Raw genomic sequence first — 17,457 nt, forward strand, 5'->3', positions numbered from 1 at the left:
AACCATGGGTCACAAAACAGAATAAAAAATTAGTTGCTGAGAAACAGATATTTAAATGAATTCAAATTGACAGAAAGCACCGATTCTTTGGCTTCATTTAAAAAATATCGCAATATTGTAAATAGCAAGTTAAAAGAAGCACAACAACAAAATCAAGAGGAACTTAGTAAAAAATTTGAATCCTCACAAAAGATGGAAATTAATAAGAGTGGTCCAAAAAAGAAAGACAGAAAGTCGATCTGTAACGCGTTTAAAAAAGTTTTTAGCAAAGGGGCATCAATAGAGGGCAGGTTGATCCATTGAAGGTTCGCAAAAAAATTGAATTGAACTGCAGACCTTTAAATTTGAGAGAAATCGATAAATTTATTGACGATGAAGAGAACAACAGAGCACGAAGCCAGGGATATATTAACGCTTAGGCATTAAAATCTGGAAGATACTTTATTGGTTATTTTAAGATTATAATCAACGATTAAGTTCAAGAGAGTTTTCCGAAAAATTATAAAGAAGACATCACACCATTTCACAAAAACGAGATCTTTCTGTATCAGCTAATTACTGTCCAATTTCTGTAACACCAATTTTTCCGAAAATTTTTGGAGGACTTTTACTCAATCAGTTAGTGGAGTATCTGGAACAATGAACCTTTGACCAGAAACCAATTCGGTTTTCAATCTAAAAACGGTACATTGATGTACTTTATTCACAAAGTAAAACAAAAAATGGAAGATACAAACAACAACGGTTCTGCATTCCTGGATCTTGCAAAAAATTTCAATTCAATGTCACAAAATCATTCAAGAATACTGAAAGCTTCAATCTTTCTGAATCACCGATTCTTCTCAAATCCTTTCTAACAATCAAACCAGGCGTAAATTTGAATTAAGAGAAAATATCTGCTAACCTTTTTACTCCATAAAAAAGTGCTAGGACCTCTTATTTTTGTTATATATCAACGTATCTTCTGAACTGAAAGATGAAAATGAAATTGATCAATTTGCGAATGAGTGTTATTTTCGAACTTGAAAGCAAGGAACAAATTCCATTAAAAACTGGAAAATTAGAAGAAATCGACATCTACGAGACAGAGAATCAACTCACAAGAAATTCGGATTAAAAAGTTTTTATTCTTTAAAAATTATACTAATTCAGATACAAAGTTTTGTTTTAAGGGTGAAATTATTAAACAAGCTCGCCCATTTGTTTATCTAGGAGTTAAAAATGATTCAAACCTAACTGTCGAAAATCATATAAACAGTTTTAAAAAAATGGCTAATGTAATTCCTTCTTTATATCTTGTAAGAAACCAAATTCCTTTGTAAGCAATGATTGACATTCTAACGTCAATTGTCTCTCTCATCTTTCTACGTTTTTCAATCACGCCAAGTATAATGCGAATGGACTGGACTGCAAATAGCAGCACTGCAATAATCACCTAAACAATACTGAGGAAGTACAAGTTTCTTTCGAAACAAGCAAACATCTTCCCCGAGAAGTCCACCAGATCCTTCGCGTTTGGCTCGGTGGAAACAAAGCAAATTGCTCTGAAACGACTGGCGAGCGCATGGCATCCTCACTACTTATCTATAGCTTAGTGAGGTTCGCTTAAGTCGAAGCGGAGTAAGGCGTCTCGGCTGTTGTTGAGCATGCCGGGTTTGGGAATGAGGGCGGAGAAGGGAGGTAGAAAGTGGTATTTCTGGGCTTTTCAAACTTATCCCGCTTTTAGAAATGCAAAATCTAACTGCAAGACGAAAAACTAAAAGACGAAAAGTCGTCAGTAGGAAAGATCGCATTCAAAAAAACCGCATTATAATTGCTACTAACATCTTTGCCGAGCAATTAAAACGTCAAAAAGACAAGCGCCACGACAAAAGCGTGCTACTCAGTAAAAAAATGATTAAATTCCATCCTCAATGTGAAGCTAAAGGTCAAAAAATGCAAGCGAGAAAACATTATGACAACCTAGTTAAATGACGTTTTACTCTCAATTAAGGTCTAATGATTGAGTTCACAAGTTTGTTTATTGAGTGAAGTAAGTTATCTCACACAAAAAGTCATCTCAACTTGAAATACATACAAATAGCTGTGACAAAAAACCCTCACGCAGACAACCAGAGCGCTGCTGATTGTAATGATAGTGGATAAAAAGCGGTCATATCAAGTTCCCGGCGCCAGTCAAAATGGTCGCAGCAATAAATGAGGAAGACGAGAAATAACTGTTCTAAAGAACGTAAATTAACCGAAGCTTCAAAACCAAAGATCTCGAATCAATTGTAACACTTTCACGATACTCTAAACTAAAAAAGCATTTTAGGTAGAAATTTGTATTTGATATAATACTCAGCATTACTTCGACCCAAAAAGACATCGATCATAATCTATACAACAATTTGTTGCAGGAACTTTTGAAAGAGATATGGCTCTTACAGATTGGAGAAGAGTTTATCAACAAAAACTGCATTAAAGTTTTCAGAACTTAAAAGAACTTTTTAAAATAGTCAAGAAACACGCGCCAACAGTTAATTGGGTGACGAAAGAAACTAAAAAAATAGTTTCTGAGAAACAGGTACTACAATAAGTACAAATAGACGCAAAGAGCTGATTCAATTCCGATATAGAAAATGTAATGCAATATTGTAAATAGAAACACAACTATTTTTAGAATTTTTTAAGAAACTTGAATCCTTAAAATAGATGGAGATGCAATATTGTAAATAGAAGCACAACTATTTTAAGAAGAATTTTTTTAAGAAACTTGAATCCCTAAAATAGATGGAGATTCATTTAAAAATTGGAAAGAAAATAGCAGTCTAAACATTAGCGAAATTAATGAACATGGTTAAGAAACAAAAGACCAAAACACAGTAACGCAATTAAAAAGTTCTCAGCGAAATGCGCATCTGTAGAGGGCAGTTTGTTTCATTAAAACGTTGAAAAAATCAAAATTCATGAAGAGTTCAACTTCAGACCTTTTACTTTGACGGAAATTATAATGTTATTGACACAACAACAGAGCACCAGGCCCAGGATACAGCCAAGCGTGGGCATTGTCTGTAAAATACGCCAGATTAGATTAAACGATTATATTCAACAGAGTTTTACAACAATTCTAAAGAAGGAACACATCGCACCAAATCACAAAAAAACATATTTCTGTTTAGATTATTAACGTCCTATTTCGGTATTGCCAACTTCTGCGAAATTTCTTGAAAGACTTAATCAGTTATTTGGATATCTTGAAAAAAAGATGTGCTTTACTTTATTGAAAAACAAGGAAGATAACCACGACAAAAGACGAGAAATAACTGTTCTAAAGAACGTAAATGAACAGAAGCTTCAAAACCAAAGACCTCGAATCAATTGTAACACTTTCACGATATTCTAAACTAAAAAAGCATTTTAAGTAGAAATTTGTATTTGATATAATACTCAGCATTACTTCGACCCAAAAAGACATCGATCATAATCTATACAACAATTTGTTGCAGGAACTTTTGAAAGAGATATGGCTCTTACAGATTGGAGAAGAGTTTATCAACAAAAAACTGCATTAAAGTTTTCAGAACTTAAAAGAACTTTTTAAAATAGTCAAGAAACACGCGCCAACAGTTAAGTGGGTGACGAAAGAAACTAAAAAAATAGTTTCTGAGAAACAGGTACTACAATAAGTACAAATAGACACAAAAGAGCTGATTCATTTGCGATATAGAAAAAGTAATGCAACAATATTGTAAATAGAAGCACAACTATTTTTAAAATTTTAAGAAACTTGAATCCTTAAAATAGATGGAGATGAAATATTGTAAGTAGAAGCACAACCATTTTAAGAATTTTTTTTAAGAACTTGAATCCCTAAAATAAATGGAGATTCATTTAAAAACTGGAAAGAATATAGCAGTCTAAACATCAGCGAAATTAATGAACATGGTTAAGAAACAAAAGACCAAAACACAGTAACGAAATTAAAACGTTCTCAGCGAAATGGGCATCTGTAGAGGGCAGTTTGTTTCATTAAACGTTGAAAAAATCAAAATTCATGAAGAGTTCAACTTCAGACCTTTTACTTTGACGGAAATTATAATGTTATTGACAATCTACACAACAACAGAGCACCAGGCCCAGGATACAGCCAAGCGTGGGCATTGTCTGGAAAATACGCCAGATTAGATTTAACGATTGTATTCAACAGAGTTTTACAACAATTCTAAAGAAGGAACACATCGCACCAAATCACAAAAAAACATATTTCTGTTTAGATTATTAACGTCCTATTTCGGTATTGCCAACTTCTGCGAAATTTCTTGAAAGACTTAATCAGTTATTTGGATATCTTAAAAAAAGATGTACTTTACTTTATTGAAAAACAAGGAAGATAACCACGACAAAAGTTCTGTACTCTTGGATCATGCAAAAGCTTTTACAAAACCTTTCTCAAGAGAGCTGAAAACTTCAATCTCTCATAATCGACAATTTTTCTAAAATCGTTTTTCTCAAATCGGATCCAACGCATTAATTTAGTCATTGCATTAATACCTTCTACAAAAAGGCGAGCTTTCTGTTAAACAATTACCTATTTCGGTATCACCAAGCTTACCCGAAAGTTTTTGGAAGAGTTTTACTCAATCAGTTAGCCGAATTTCTTGAACAATAAAAACTTCTGACCAAAAAGCAATTCTGAAAAATCTGAAAATTCCCCAACAAGTTTTCAATCTGAAAAATCATCAACAGTACAGTGATTTTTTTATTGAAGAAGTATAAGAAAATATGGAAAATACGGCAAATGTTCTGTACTCTTGGATCTTGCAAAAGCTTTCACAAAACCTTTCAAGAGCTGAAATTTTCAATCTCTCATAATCGACAATTTTTCTAAAATCGTTTTTCTCAAATCGAATCCAACGCATTAATTTAGTCACTGCATCAATACCTTCTACAAAAAGGCGAGCTTTCTGTTAAACAATTACCTATTTCGGTATTACCAAGCTTACCCGAAAGTTTTTGGAAGAGTTTTACTCAATCAGTTAGCCAAATTTCTTGAACAATAAAAACTTCTGACCAGAAAACAATTCTGAAAAATCTTCAACAAGTTTTCAATCTGAAAAATCTTCAACAGTACTGTAATTTTTTTTATTGACGAAGTATAAGAAAACATGGAAGATAAAAACAATACAGGTTCTTTATCACAGATCTTGCAAAAGCTTTCAATTCAATATCACATGAACTCTTTCTCAAGACAGCTGAAAATTTCAAACTCAGTCAACAATTCTTTTTCTAAAATCTTCCCACAAATCAACCACAACGTGTAGAATTGGGTGCTGAATTATAAGAGAAAATACATGCTAACCATTTTCTTCCAAAGGGAAAGTCCTAACACCTATTATTTTTCTACTATACGTCAACTATTCTTCTGAAAAACTAAAGGTAAACATTAATTGTTCAATTTGTGGATGACAGTGTTATATGCGAATTTGAAAGCAATGAAAATATTCCAATAAAAATTGAAACATTAGAAAAAACCGACAAACACAATAAAGGCCGATAAAACAGAGTAATTATTCTTTACAATGTATACTAGTTCAGATAGAGTTTTCCTTCAAAGGTATAGTTATTAAACCAGATCACGCTTTGTCTTCAATCGACTCCATAATCTTTTGAAATCATCTCAAAACCTTTCTCAAGAGAGCTGAAAACTTCAATCTCTCACAATCGACAATTTTTCTAAAATCGCTTTTCTCAAATCGAATCCAACGCATTAATTTAGTCATTGCATTAATACCTTCTACAAAAAGGCGAGCTTTCTGTTAAACAATTACCTATTTCGGTATTACCCAGCTTACCCGAAAGTTTTTGGAAGAGTTTTACTCAATCAGTTAGCCGAATTTCTTGAACAATAAAAACTTCTGACCAAAAAGCAATTCTGAAAAATCTGAAAATTCCTCAACAAGTTTTCAATCTGAAAAATTATCAACAGTACAGTGATTTTTTTATTGAAGAAGTATAAGAAAATATGGAAAATACGGCAAATGTTCTGTACTCTTGGATCTTGCAAAAGCTTTCACAAAACCTTTCAAGAGCTGAAAATTTCAATCTCTCATAATCGACAATTTTTCTAAAATCGTTTTTCTCAAATCGAATCCAACGCATTAATTTAGTCACTGCATCAATACCTTCTACAAAAAGGCGAGCTTTCTGTTAAACAATTACCTATTTCGGTATTACCAAGCTTACCCGAAAGTTTTTGGAAGAGTTTTACTCAATCAGTTAGCCGAATTTCTTGAACAATAAAACAATACAGGTTCTTTATTCGCGGATCTTGCAAAAGCTTTCAATTCAATATCACATGAACTCTTTCTCAAGACAGCTGAAAATTTCAAACTCAGTCAACAATTCTTTTTCTAAAATCTTCCCACAAATCAACCACAACGTGTAGAATTGGGTGCTGAATTATAAGAGAAAATACATGCTAACCATTTTCTTCCAAAGGGAAAGTCCTAACACCTATTATTTTTCTACTATACGTCAACTATTCTTCTGAAAAACTAAAGGTAAACATTAATTGTTCAATTTGTGGATGACAGTGTTATATGCGAATTTGAAAGCAATGAAAATATTCCAATAAAAATTGAAACATTAGAAAAAACCGACAAACACAATAAAGGCCGATAAAACAGAGTAATTATTCTTTACAATGTATACTAGTTCAGATAGAGTTTTCCTTCAAAGGTATAGTTATTAAACCAGATCACGCTTTGTCTTCAATCGACTCCATAATCTTTTGAAATCATCTCAAAACCTTTCTCAAGAGAGCTGAAAACTTCAATCTCTCACAATCGACAATTTTTCTAAAATCGCTTTTCTCAAATCGAATCCAACGCATTAATTTAGTCATTGCATTAATACCTTCTACAAAAAGGCGAGCTTTCTGTTAAACAATTACCTATTTCGGTATTACCCAGCTTACCCGAAAGTTTTTGGAAGAGTTTTACTCAATCAGTTAGCCGAATTTCTTGAACAATAAAAACTTCTGACCAAAAAGCAATTCTGAAAAATCTGAAAATTCCTCAACAAGTTTTCAATCTGAAAAATTATCAACAGTACAGTGATTTTTTTATTGAAGAAGTATAAGAAAATATGGAAAATACGGCAAATGTTCTGTACTCTTGGATCTTGCAAAAGCTTTCACAAAACCTTTCAAGAGCTGAAAATTTCAATCTCTCATAATCGACAATTTTTCTACTATACGTCAACTAATCTTCTGAAAAACTAAAGGTAAACATTAATTGTGCAATTTGCGGATGACAGTGTTATATTCGAATTTGAAAGCAATGAAAATATTCCAATAAAAATTGAAACATTAGAAAAAACCGACAAACACAATAAAGGCCGATAAAACAGAGTAATTATTCTTTACAATGTACACTAGTTCAGATAGAGTTTTCCTTCAAAGGTATAGTTATTAAACCAGATCACGCTTTGTTACCAATCGACTCCATAATCTTTTGAAATCATCTCTAACGCTTTAAAGAAAAAGGGGTAAGCAATTCGTTCTTATGTCTGGATTCGAAAACAGTAGCTTTCTTTTACATTTTTAATCACGCAAAGTTAATTCTGAATGGAATGGATGGGAAAAAGAAGCACCTAAACAATACTGAGCCTCAAAAAGTTTCGTTCTAAAAAAGTAAACATCTTCCCGGAGAATTAGGAAATGGAAACGAGAATTGTTCACGTTTGGCTCGGTGGAAGCAAAGCTAATTGCTCTGAAACGACCAGCAAGAGCATGGCTTCGTCAGTATCTAGCTGGAACTTAGTGAAGCGCACTTAAGTTGAAGCGGAGTAAGGGGCTCAACGTTGGTTGAGCATGCCAGGTTAGGGATAGAAGGAGGGCAGTGAGGGAAGGTAGAAATTGTTGTCTCTGATCTTTTCCATTTAAAGATGAAAATCGAATTGCGAGACGAAAAAAAAACTAAGAGACAAAAAATTTCTTTTCCGTCATTTGCAAAGTGTCTCAATATTGGAAATAGCAAGTTAAAAGAAGCACAACAACAATATTCAGAGTAATTTAGTAAAAAATTAGAATCCTAATCAAAGATAAAAATTAAATAAGAAACTGGAACGAAAAATAGCAGTCTAAATTAGCAAATTTGATATCAGTGGTCGAAAAAAGAAAGACAAAAAGTCGATCTCTAACCCGTATACAGAGTTTTCAGCAAAAAAGAAATCTACACAGGGTAGGTTATTCCAATGAACGCTGAAAACAAAAATTTGAAGAATTCAACTTAAGACCTTTAAATTTGAGCGAAGCCCATAAAATTATTGACGATATCGAAAATAACATAGCACCAAGCCAGGGATATATCAAGTCTTGGGCATTGAAATCTGGAAGATACGCTATTGGTAAATATCGTCAGAATATAATCAAAAGGATTCAAGAGAGTTTTCCGAACAATTCTAAAGAAGACATCACACCAACTCACAAAAACGAGATCTTTCTGTTTCAACTAATTACCGTCGAATTTCTGTAACAGCAAATTTTAAAACAGTACAGTGATGTACTTCATTGAAAAAGTAATACAAAAATGGAAGATACCATCGACACATCTTGCAAAAGCATTCAATTCAATGCCACAGAATCTTTAATTTTTCCTAACAAATCAAACAACGCGCAAAATTGGGCACTGAATTATTAGAAAATATTCTAACCATTTCTGTTTCACAAGAAAGATCTGGGACCTCTTATTTTTCTGTTACAAAATAACCATTCTTCTGAAAAACTGGAAGGTGAAAATGAAATTGCTCAGTTTGCAGATGACAAGTGTTATTGCAAAATTGGAGGTAATAAAAATATTCCATTAAAAATTGAAATATTAGATGAAACCGACAGAGGATCAACTCAAATTAAATTCCGATTTAAGAGTTATTATCCTTTTCAAATTATATTCATTCAGACACAAGGTTTTGTTTTAAAGGTGAAGTTTTTGTAAAACAGCTCACGCTTTTCGTTATCTAGGAGTCCAAAACGATACCAATCTACCTATTGAAAATCATCTGAACAGTTTTAAGAAATAGCTAATGCAATTCGTTCTTTATATCTGGTAAGAAACCAAAATCTTTTTCTAAAATCTTTTAGCCGAATTTCTTGAACAATAAAAACTTCTGACCAGAAAACAGTTCTGAAAAATCTTCAACAAGTTTTCAATCTGAAAAATCTTCAACAGTACTGTGATTTTTTTAATTGACGAAGTATAAGAAAATATGGAAGATAAAAATAAAACAGGTTCTTTATTCGCGGATCTTGCAAAAGCTTTCAATTCAATATCACATGAATTCTTTCTCAAGACAGCTGAAACTTTCAAACTCAGTCAACAATTCTTTTTCTGAAATCTTCCCACAAATCAACCACAACGTGTAAAATTGGGTGCTGAATTAAAAGAGAAAATACATGCTAACCATTTTCTTCCAAAGGGAAAGTCCTAACACCTATTATTTTTCTACTATACGTCAACTAATCTTCTGAAAAACTAAAGGTAAACATTAATTGTGCAATTTGCGGATGACAGTGTTATATTCGAATTTGAAAGCAATGAAAATATTCCAATAAAAATTGAAACATTAGAAAAAACCGACAAACACAATAAAGGCCGATAAAACAGAGTAATTATTCTTTACAATGTACACTAGTTCAGATAGAGTTTTCCTTCAAAGGTATAGTTATTAAACCAGATCACGCTTTGTTACCAATCGACTCCATAATCTTTTGAAATCATCTCTAACGCTTTAAAGAAAAAGGGGTAAGCAATTCGTTCTTATGTCTGGATTCGAAAACAGAAGCTTTCTGTTACATTTTTTAATCACGCAAAGTTAATTCTGAATGCACTGTATGGGAAAAAGAAGCAACTAAACAATACTGAGCCTCAAAAAGTTTCGTTCTAAAAAAATAAACATCTTCCCAGAGAATTAGGAAACGGAAACGAGAATTGTTCACGTTTGACTCGGTGGAAGCAAAGCTGATTGCTCTGAAACGACCAGCGAGAGCATGGCTTCGTCAGTATCTAGCTGGAACTTAGCGAAGCGCAATTAAGTTGAAGCGGAATAAGGGGCCTCAACGTTGGTTGAGCATGCCAGGTTAGGGATAGAAGGAGGGCGGTGAGGGAAGGTAGAAATTGTTGTCTCTGATCTTTTCCATTTAAAGATGAAAATCGAATTGCGAGACGAAAAAAGCTAAGAGACAAAAAATTTCTTTTGGCATCATTTGCAAAGTGTCTCAATATTGGAAAAAGCAAGCTAAAAGAAACACAACAACAATATTCAGGGGAATTTAGTAAAAAATTAGAACCCTAATCAAAGATTAAAATTAATTAAGAAATTGGAACGAAAAATAGCAGTCTAAATTAGTACATTTGATATCATTGGTCGAAAAAAAGACAAAAAGTCGATCTCTAACGCGTATACAGAGTTTTCAGCAAAAAGAAAATCTACAGAGGGTAGGTTATTCCAATGAACGCTGAAAACAAAAATTTGAAGAATTCAACTTAAGACCTTTAAATTTGAGGGAAACCCATAAATTTATTGACGATATAGAAAATAACATAGCACCAAGCCAGGGATATATCAAAGTTTGGGCATTGAAATCTGGAAGATACGCTATTGGTAAATATCGTCAGAATATAATCAAAAGGATTCAAGAGAGTTTTCCGAACAATTCTAAAGAAGACATCACACCAACTCACAAAAACGAGATCTTTCTGTTTCAACTAATTACCGTCAAATTTCTGTAACAGCAAATTTTAAAACAGTACAGTGATGTACTTCATTGAAAAAGTAATACAAAAAATGGAAAATACCATCGACACATCTTGCAAAAGCATTCAATTCAATGCCACAGAATCTTTAAGAAAACTTAAAATTTTAATCTTTCTGAATTTTTCCTAACAAATCAAACAACGCGCAAAAATGGGCACTGAATTATTAGAAAATATTCTAACCATTTCTGTTTCACAAGAAAGATCTGGGACCTCTTATTTTTCTGTTACAAAATAACCATTCTTCTGAAAAACTGGAAGGTGAAAATGAAATTGCTCAGTTTGCAGATGACAAGTGTTATTGCAAAATTGGAGGTAATAAAAATATTCCATTAAAAATTGAAATATTAGATGAAACCGACAGAGGATCAACTCAAATTAAATTGCGATTTAAGAGTTATTATCCTTTTCAAATTATACTCATTCAGATACAAGGTTTTGTTTTAAAGGTGAAGTTTTAGTAAAAGAGCTCACGCTTTTCGTTATCTAGGAGTCCAAAACGATACCAATCTACCTTTTGAAAATCATCTGAACAGTTTTAAGAAAAATAGCTAATGCAATTCGTTCTTTATATCTTGTAAGAAACCAAATTCCTTTAAAAGTAAAAATTGATGCGTTCAAATCAATTGTACACTCTCATCTTTCTTCAGCGGAATATTCCTTCAAACTCTTACAGCAAAAAACATAAACCACATAAAAAGGTAACTCAGCTGGGGAATAGCTGTTCATTTTCGACAAAAATTTGACCACTCCACTGATCTTCATTAGGGAACGTATCTTGCCAGCCAAATTTTTTATCTCGAAAGTTAGCTGAGTAAAACTTTAAACAGATATTAGATACTGGGGAACATCACAATGATTACTAGTCGCCTAAAGTTGGAGAGAACAAATTAAATTATTATGAAATGGATTAACAAAAATTTGATCCTGAAAAGAGTTCAAAAATGGACCAAATTGCCCTCTTCATTCAAACTGAAAATAAGAAATTTATTTTAGAGACTTTGGTCAAACGTCTGAATAAGCTCAACCTGTTAAAAAGATTCCTCTTCGAATACTGAAGGACTATTGAGACCAAAAATCGCCTCGATATCACTTCGCGCCGATTTAAAACGGATACAAAAATCTTCTGGAGAGCGGACGAAATTCAAAAATGTCATTTGAATACAAAACTGACGAAAAGGACGCAATCGAGGATAGATAAGGCCCATTGATTTCCAGTTGCCCAGTACGCACCTGTAATCAATAAAAAAAACTCAATTAGAACCACGGAGCAAATAAACAGTTGACAAAAGTTTACTGAGCGAGATGGAATAAAAACACATGAGCTTATGGAGTCTGCACTGTTGAGCAAAAGCGTGCACTGTTGAGACTAAAACCAACTCGAATGAAGATTAAAAGAAGAAGCAGGAAAATATTGCTAATCAAATATGTGAAGTGAAATGGAAGACGAGAAAAAAAGTCAACAACTGGATGGTTGCGTAAAATAGAGGAAGCAGACAAATGAAAAGCAAAACAACAATGTGCACATAACAATGTTGGATAAAACTGGCAAACAGAACAAATCAAAAACTCGACGAAGAAAAAAAGACGAAGAAAAAAAGAATGCCAAAAGATGTAAGAAAATAGGTGACAAGATGAAAGACAAATGATAGCGCAGGCTCGACGAGATTGGATACAAGCAGTGTCAACATGAATTCAAACAGAGCTGGTCCACAAATGCACATCAGATAGGAACATTAGAGGTATAAATGTTAAGCAGTTCTGCAAATGAGGTCATCAAAAATTTCTACAAAAAAATCCAGGAAATACGAAAATTCTAAAACAACAAACCGCACAAACTTCAGTTAAAGAATGCCAGAAAAGTAAAAGAAGAATGTCAGCCAGCAACTCCTCAAGATAGGACAGGATTTGCAGAGAGCCACTACAGCTCAACACCCAAAACGAAATCAGAATCAAACTCTCATCTCGAATGAATGGCAATTATGAGTGGTAGAGCACGTTCCCACGCATCCATAAATGACAAAAATTATATTTTTGAGTTTTAAGTTGGTGTACTAAAAACCTTATTGGGTCAAAAAATTATGAGGAAAACTATTTACCTTATAGAGCCCTAATCTGTTACCGTTTTGTTCATGATTCAGAAAGCTTTTTATGTATCAAGAAGAACTTCCCGTAAAAGCGACAATAAGGTGATTCATTAACTCCAATCAGTAACAATGTCCATTATTTTTTATGTTTTTGCTGAGTCCAAACGACCGTCATATTTCAAAGAAAAAACATACCCGGCAGATTGCCGGAAAATAGCCGCCGTTGATTCCAATAAGCATGATTCGGATTGAAAGAATAGAAGATATTGAAAAAAAGAATTTTGTACAAAAATATCTTTTAAGTCCGATTTATTTTGATGGCATTTCGTAGTTGAACATACTTCTGTTTCTCAGAGAGAGGCTACATGGGCTAAATTAATACCAATAAGCATAAGATACGGTAACTAAGACTTATAGGAACGACGTTCAAATAGCGGGCATCTAAAATTGGGCTTTATGGGTTTATCCCGTTTCAACTTCTGACTTCAATTTTTTATACTGACTCTGTTCATTTTGATTTGCTTTGCTGAGCAACTGATGTTCAAAATCACTCTTAGCAGAATGAGAGAAGATAAAAACTAGCCTAGAGAAGTCAAAAAGATTTCGCGCAAAATGTCGAAAAGCGGCAAAATGGGTAAAGCGAAAAAAAGTTCGACGAAGTAAAAAAAAAACAAAGCAGGACAAGTCCTGACGTACAATTCAAAGAATTTTCATTGACTAAACAGAGAACGGACTATGAATGGATTGGGAAAACCATTCGGAAAAAAAGTGCGATCAAAAAAATCGAAAAAACGGTAAAAATCAAAGTGAAATTGTCGCATGTGAACAAAAAACCACTACCGAGATACCGAATTTTTGTTCAAACACCGTTTTCTCACTCTACTTTAAAATTAGAGCGCAAAAATTCACGCCGCAAAACAACTCGCTTTTTCGCTCCGTTTCCTGTTTCGGCGTGACCAAAATCACCACTCCAATTTGACTTCAAAAACCATGAAAATGTGTGAACAGATCTTAAAAAGAAAACATAGACGGAAGAATTCCGGAAACGACTCGAAGTAGAAATCTGACTATTATCACTAATCAAATGCATCACCAGCATAATACTAATCGAGAGAGTGTAACCAATTCACAAAGAAAAATCTGGAGAACTGGAAACTTGACAAAGGACAAAATAAAAAAAAATATATTCTCTAAAAATCCAAACAAAATTCTCTACAAAAAGATAACATGCAGCTTCCTATCCATAACTCGTAGAAATCAATTAGTTATATATTTCGCTAGATCAATCGCCACCTAGGACTTGCAGAAACGTTAAACAACAAACTAAAAAAGAGACAAAGAAAAACTCTTTAACGAATTCGAGTTTTGTATAATTTTTTTAAATGAAAACTGCCCTGCTAAGCCTTCAAGTGCAAATTCATTGCATCGAAACCTACAAAAATGCTCTTTATTGAGAAAAAGTTACCAACAAAAAACATTAAATTGGAAGAAATAGGCAAAAAACTTAGAAAAAAGTCAAAAAGTGGCCAAAATTTACTCGATTTTCTTGAACAAAAACAACTCGAAACTAATATAAATCAAAATGAGAGACATCCAAAAAAGCTACAACAACTGACTTTTACTAGAAAACTCCCCAAATGCTATCAAAGGTTGAGGTAGAATAGAAACGACATTTAAAACCAAATTGAACAAAAAAAAACGAGAAAAAGTAAGGTGTTTTTTGAATTTTACAAGAAAAAATAAAGCGAAATAAAGTTATTTTGAGCAAATAGAGCAATGAAATGCTCGCGAAATAATGGGCAAGTCCTAATAAGCTAAAAAAAAGCTCTACGATTGAAAAAAAAAACGAAAAAAGCAAAAAAAATAAAAAAAGTGGTAAAAATATTCTCAATTTTTCTGTCATTTTTCTTCAAAAATGTTTTATACCAACAAAAATGTAATTAATTTGTATCTCTCATATTCCTTGAGTAACGAGCTTCTATGCAAATTGCACTTAAAGCAGTAAACCAAAACAAAAGGCCAAAATACATTAAATTTCGTCGAAAAATCAGCAAAACTGATCAAAAACCTCCAAATTTGCATAAAACTCAAATTAACTACTTGAAACCTTCAATTCCTATCAGAAAGAGCCTAAATCCAATACAATATCATAATCAAACCTCATGAACAAGAAAAATTGCATAAAAACTGCTTTTAAATGCCACACGTGAACAAAAAAATTTCGCTAGCTCATAGAAAAATTTTTCACACATCAATTTCTCGCTCTCTCAAAAACAGCGATATGAACAAAAAACCACTCTTCACCATTCTTCACTTTTGTTCAGCAACCAAATCGCTCCGAATTTTTTCACGCGTTTCATTTCCCGCTTCAAAATTCACTCCAATAAAATTGAAAAAAAAAAAACATAGCCGAAAGAATTCCGGAAACGACTCGAAGTGAAAATCCATTTAAACGCCATCCAACTACTCATCAAACAAAATGTGCCTTCACTAATTTATGATTATCTTGAAACAAAGTCATGAAACGAAAAAGTAAAAACAAAAAAATCAAATCTGTTAAAATATGACAAAAAATCTGATCAAATTTTGTTATAAATTGAGATCCCGAAAAAACTATCTCTGCCAAAATGGCTTCATCAAAACAGCTGGTACTTACAAAAACCACTTATGTGAATTTTGAAAAAATATTTAGGCTAAATTATCAAAAAAAAACTCATGAAAACAACTTTCACTGAAAAACTGGAAAAAGTTACTAAATTTTTTAGTATTTCAAAAAACATATAAATCCAAAGAAAAAATCCCTTCAGCCAATAGGGTATCCAGAAGCTCGCAAAACAATAGTCAAGTCATAATAGGAAAAGAAACCTAGCTAAAAACAGAAAAAAACGAAAAACTTCAAAAACTTAAGAAAAATAGTTCCAATTTTCGCCATTTTTTTTGTCGTATTTCTCAACAAAAAATGATTCTTACCCATAAAATTGTAACCAATTGTTATCATAATATTGCTCATGTAGAAGTGGTTTTTGAGCCAGTAAAACAAAATAATCGTCAAAAAAACGCAAAAATTAGCCCGAAAATCAGCAAAATACATTAAAAACCTCCGAATTATCATAAAATTCATATGAATTTCCAGAAACCTTCAAAACACTACCAAGACCAGCCTAAAATTAAAACAAAATCATACCCAAGCCTCTTAACGAAAATAAATGAAAAAAAACTGCTTTAAAATGCCGCACGTGAACAAAAAAATTTCGCTCGCTTAGAGAAAATTTTTTCACACATCAATTTCTCGCTCTCTCAAAAACAGCGGTATGAACAAAAACCACTCTCTTTTCGCTCCGCTCTTCACTTTTGTTCAGCACCAAAATCACTCCAAATTTTTTCACGCGTTTCATTTCCCGCTTCAAAAATCACTCCAATAAAATTGATTAAAAAAAGGACTTCTCCAATACTCTTCTTCGAGTCGTAAAAAGGACTTCTCCAATACTCCTCTTCGAGTCGTAAAAAAGACAGACCCCAATACAATTCAAATTCTTTGAATTGTAAAAAGCGCCCCAATACAATTCAAATTCTTTGAATTGTAAAAAATAGGAGCGCTATAATAGCCGGCTGAGAAGATGAGGGCGGCTATTAATAACTCGACTCTGCAATACTTACAAAGTTGTCTGTAATGTCAGGGTTCGTCCACTCGATACCATCGTCAATGATGCCCACATGGGTGTTGTCTCCAAGGATTCCAGCATCCCATACCTCCTTAACCTCTACATCACTTCCAGGCTTAAATTGGTTTATCTAGAACAAGGAATGCTGGCGTTTGATTACATACAATCCGTACTCAAGATCTTCCACCTCTATTCAAACTTTTTCTTAAGAAACCTATTTACTCCCTATCTTGTAATTAATAGACTAGCTTCAAATCAGATTGACTATTTTTGAGCTAGTAGATCAATGTTCAAAATCAACAAGATTTAAGAAGTCAACCAATAACCGATCACTAACCAGATGCCACTGTCCAGAGAATTCCGGATCGGTAACGTTGTCAATCCAACTATCCTTGTGCAATCCTCCTACAGAGCTCCCTCTTCTTCCCACTGCAGCAAACCTCTTCACCCTGCGCAAAGTCGTATGCCGAGACGAAAACACATCAACATCGGGAAACTTTTGGACCAATAACTGGATAGTTTGCGTAATATCTTCGCAGTGCCACAGTGATAATTTGAAATTGAGTTTGTCATCTAAGGTCGCTAGTTGGTTCAACTCATAGGCACAATAATGTGGCACATTTCTGACTAAATTTGATAACGCATGCCGTGATGGCAGCTTAATAAGATGGATAAAATTTGATTTTTGATCAGCGGTGCTTGAAATTGGCAGAATCAATGCAATCGATAGTGATAGAGTAGTGATAATCAGCAAGTAGTGGGTTATAATAGACAAAAGATGCGTTAAGATAAACATTTAGTCACATTGTACGGTTAAGCTTTACTGTTGGGTTAAATAAACTAGAGCCATTCTAAATCTAAAACTAAACAATAGAAACTTACCCAAAATTGAGTGTACAGAAAAGCAGTTAT

General features: G+C 33.2%; 1 protein-coding gene across 1 annotated transcript in view; it reads right to left on the bottom strand.

Moving 5' to 3' along the window:
* Positions 1-17,457, bottom strand: part of LOC142357420 (proprotein convertase subtilisin/kexin type 7-like) — a 48,016-nt gene extending 30,559 nt beyond the window's left edge. The window contains exons 1-2 of the mRNA XM_075409062.1: positions 16,883-17,457; positions 16,541-16,675 (exon numbers count right to left, since the gene is read on the bottom strand). Coding sequence (XP_075265177.1) covers positions 16,541-16,675; positions 16,883-17,341 — 594 coding nt within the window. The 5' untranslated portion in view covers positions 17,342-17,457. The remainder of the gene's footprint in view (positions 1-16,540; positions 16,676-16,882) is intronic.

Source organism: Convolutriloba macropyga, chromosome 2, assembly GCF_964194025.1.
Source record: "Convolutriloba macropyga chromosome 2, txConMacr16.3, whole genome shotgun sequence".
In the NCBI taxonomy this organism is placed as follows: domain Eukaryota; kingdom Metazoa; phylum Xenacoelomorpha; order Acoela; family Convolutidae; genus Convolutriloba; species Convolutriloba macropyga.